We start from the raw sequence: 3,845 nt of genomic DNA, 5'->3' as shown, positions 1-3,845 counted from the left end.
GGGGGGGCGCGGGGCGGCGGGCGGCGCGGCCGAGCTGCAGCCCGAGCTGGCGGTGGCCGAGCACGTGCGCTACGAGAGCACGGGGCCGGCGCTGTGCACCGTGGTCTTCCTACTCGTCTACTTCTTCGGCATGGCCAGCTCCATCTGGTGGGTCATCCTCTCCCTCACCTGGTTCCTGGCCGCCGGCATGAAGTGGGGTAACGAGGCCATCGCCGGCTACGCGCAGTACTTCCACCTGGCCGCCTGGCTGCTCCCCAGCGTCAAGTCCATCGCCGTACTGGCGCTCAGCTCCGTGGACGGCGACCCGGTGGCCGGCATCTGCTACGTGGGCAACCAGAGCCTGGAGAACCTGCGGGGCTTCGTGCTGGCGCCGCTGCTCATCTACCTGGCCATCGGCTCCATGTTTCTGCTCGCCGGCTTCGTCTCGCTCTTTCGCATCCGCAGCGTCATCAAGCAGCAGGGCGGCCCCACCAAGACTCACAAGCTGGAGAAGCTGATGATACGCCTGGGCCTCTTCACCGTGCTTTACACTGTGCCGGCCGCCAGCGTGGTCGCCTGCCTCTTTTACGAGCAGCACAACCGACCCCGCTGGGAGGCCACGCACAACTGCCCCTGCCTGCGCGACCAGCAGCCCGACCAGGCCCGCCGACCCGACTACGCCGTCTTCATGCTCAAGTACTTCATGTGCCTGGTGGTGGGCATCACCTCCGGCGTCTGGGTCTGGTCTGGCAAGACCCTCGAGTCCTGGAGGGCCCTGTGCACCCGCTGCTGCTGGGCCAGCAAAGGTGCTGCCGTGGCTGGGGTTGCTGGAGCTGGAGCAGGCGGGCAGGCTGCCATCGCTGCTGCTGGAGGACTTGGGGCCGGTGGAGGCGGCTCCCTGTACAGCGATGTCAGCACCGGCCTGACGTGGAGGTCTGGCACTGCCAGCTCCGTCTCCTACCCCAAGCAGATGCCTCTGTCTCAAGTGTGAGGAGCGGGAAAAGAGGCCATAGGTTAGGGAGTGAGGGACACTGGCCTGCCTGAAATGCCCCCTCACTGTTTGGTGCCATTAATGAACCACTAATGGTCCTTATTAGCCACAGCTTGTATAGAACAATGCAGCTGGCAGAGGCCCCAGGCTCCAGCCCCCTTCTCCTTCCCTTCCATTCATATGCAGGGAGCATGTACTTCAAGGAGCCAGCATATTATTTTGCTGGCAGAGGAGGGCAGGGGCTCACCCGTGTCTTGCAGAGGGCAAGGCAGAGCGGCTCCTGATTTACTCTGGACTATCAGCAGCTCGTGGGAGGGAGAGAATTCCTCCCCCATCCCAAAGAGGAAGTTTGCTGGAACTACAGGTTTTTGGGATATCGATGACCAGGCAAATGCCTTATAACACAGACTGAATCAAAACATGTCTTAATTATACACCCCAGCTAAATACGGGTTTCCTACACTAAAGGATGTATTTATATAATTATTTGTTACCTTGTACAGATGTGTAAAATATGTATATATCCAAAGCTATACAGTCTGTAAATTTTTTGTAAAAAAGTTTAGAGACTACCCCTGTAAGAGCAAATATGAGTATTCTATTTTGTCAATAAAATGACTTTTGATAAATGACTTCTTCAAGCTTTTCCCCTACTCCTGCTCTGGTTATTGCAGCAGCTGTGTCTGTGGGTGGTTCTCACTGGTTGGGTCAAGAGGGCTGAAGGAGGGAGCTCCTCTAGTCCTTCTGAGTTATAGATGGCCAGCTACGTTAAGGGAGTGGAATATCCCAGCATAAGAAAAAACAAGTGATTCTAAAAAGCGTTTGCCAGAACCAGGAGTACCTCACCACAGCTCCCTGGTTTTCAATGAGTGTCTTCAAACCAAATCTGTTTTGAAGTCCTTACGTGGCTTAAGTAGCCTTACAGAATGGGTGTTATTTCAAGAATGTGGACACGCACCTCATATCTGTGCTTTTGTAAGCACCTGCCTTTGCAGGGATGCACGCTCATGTGTACAAGGTTCATGTTTTAAATTCATCCATCGCATACTACGGGAGAACAGTGACTTGAAATTTCTTAGATCTCCCTCCTTAACAGATTAAACTAACATCTTAACCTTTCATACTTAACTTTTGTATATCAAATATGGTCCTTTTTCAAGAGAAAAGACATTGTTCTTCTGTCAGGACTAAGCTAATTTATTTGAGCAGAAGGCTGTTGAATTAACAGAAGAATGCTTTGGCAATTGTTGAACTTTTTACCTGTCTGCCCAGTGGCTCAGAACATCATTCCTTTAAGAGGAGCTAAATGAATAGGGTTAATCTGTAGGGAACTTGGTTTCTTTTGAGTTTGGGAAAACTTTGATCTTTTCTCTTCACCAAACGTGATGTATAGTCTGAAGTTTCTTTCCCTGCTGCCTGGTTCCTCTTGTTGCAGACCAATTGGCCACCATGGAGCCTTAAAGTTCTTCAATTAAAGGGACATGGGACTTTTTTTTTTTTTTTTTTTTTTTTTTTTACTTTATTTTAAGGGGAAGACTTGTAACAGTTAGTGAACACCAGAGGGAAAAGGGAGAACAGCCTTTTAAACAGCTTTTCCCTGCATTGTTAGCCAGACTGCAGGCAGCAAGGCATGGCTTGGAGCATTATAGAAAAGAGCTATGAATGCCCTACAGGTGGTCTGCTCACATAATCTCCCCAATTTAAAACATTTTCCTTTACAGGACAATTGCATTACAAAACTCCCTTCTCTTTTGCTCCTAATTGAACCAAAGAACAACTGCAAGATTTTCTTTAAAAAAACAGAGTGTCTTTAAAAAGAAAAAAAAAAAAAAAAAAGGAATCTAAATCCTAATTTCTTTTCTAAAATAGGATCACTGAGAATGCAAAGAGTAAAAAACCACATTAAACGTTTTTCTGTTCCAGGTATTTTTATGCCTTTTGCTTATATTCTGTCGAATTAGCAATAATTTAAAAGCAATTGGTTAGGTTGTGCGTTAGCAGTGAAAAGATAGCCCCAGGTCCCTTATTAACCTGTCAATCACGGTAAGAGATGGGCAGCTACCCTGCTAATGACACAGATATCAATCATTATTTGTGGGAAAAACCTTGTTCCATTGAGCACTGACTTGATTATTTGGTGTCCCTTTCAAAGTTCCCATGGCTCAATAGAGACTTCCACTTCTACAGAGTTACCCAAATCATGAAAAGAAGTGAAAATGTCCATCTTTGACTCTTGGGAGAGAAAAATTTTCAATTCTTGATTGTAAAGTATGTTCCACTGAGATTTGTGCTTGCTGCTTGTTTTCATACTAGTCAATCAGAATACTGACCTGTGTTGCTTAAACAGGCCAGTTTTACCTTAGTATTTTCCTTTAGGTGAGCTATATTGTGCTGCTGGAACCTTCTTTTAACAGTTGTTACAGCATTTAAAGCAAGGCAGTCCTACCACTATCAGTGGGGCTACAGTAAAGGTTTTCTTTCTGCTGGGGAATCCCATGCATGTAGCAAGGAAGGGAAGCTGAAACTATTTGGTGGGAGTTTGTTAGATAAGTCTCTTGCAGACTGCTGGGATGTGCTGCTGGTGCTGAGATTAAAACATTTCTCAGAAACCAATAGGAAGTAGTTGTGTAGCTCAGTTGTGTAGCTACTGTGGAATCAGCAAAGAGGTGCTGCAGGTGAACACAGCCAGGGAAGCAGTCTCAGAACTAGTTAGGTTACCAAGATGCCTACCGGGGCACTAATGAGTGCCCAAGCACTGACTGAGCAATAACACAAAGGTTAAACAAAGATGAGATAGAATTTAACTTGCTGGAAGCCCAAACACAGGGAAACAGTGCTGGAGAAGAAATTTTTGTGAATCAGCATAGATCTTATG

At 47.5% G+C, this 3,845-nt stretch overlaps 1 protein-coding gene across 1 annotated transcript in view; it reads left to right on the top strand.

Annotated features, from left to right (window-relative positions):
* FZD8 (frizzled class receptor 8) overlaps positions 1–1,602 on the top strand; it is a 3,903-nt gene extending 2,301 nt beyond the window's left edge. Inside the window, exon 2 of the mRNA XM_042817428.1 lies at positions 13–1,602. Coding sequence (XP_042673362.1) covers positions 13–970 — 958 coding nt within the window. The 3' untranslated portion in view covers positions 971–1,602. The remainder of the gene's footprint in view (positions 1–12) is intronic.
* Positions 1,603–3,845: the final 2,243 nt, after the last annotated feature.

Source organism: Centrocercus urophasianus, unplaced genomic scaffold (genome assembly GCF_019232065.1).
Source record: "Centrocercus urophasianus isolate 14NV4802_14NV808 unplaced genomic scaffold, USGS_Curo_1.0 seq_16, whole genome shotgun sequence".
Classification (NCBI taxonomy): Eukaryota; Metazoa; Chordata; class Aves; order Galliformes; family Phasianidae; genus Centrocercus; species Centrocercus urophasianus.
Note: the sequence above shows the minus strand (reverse complement) of the source record. Positions and strands in the feature narration are given on the sequence as shown.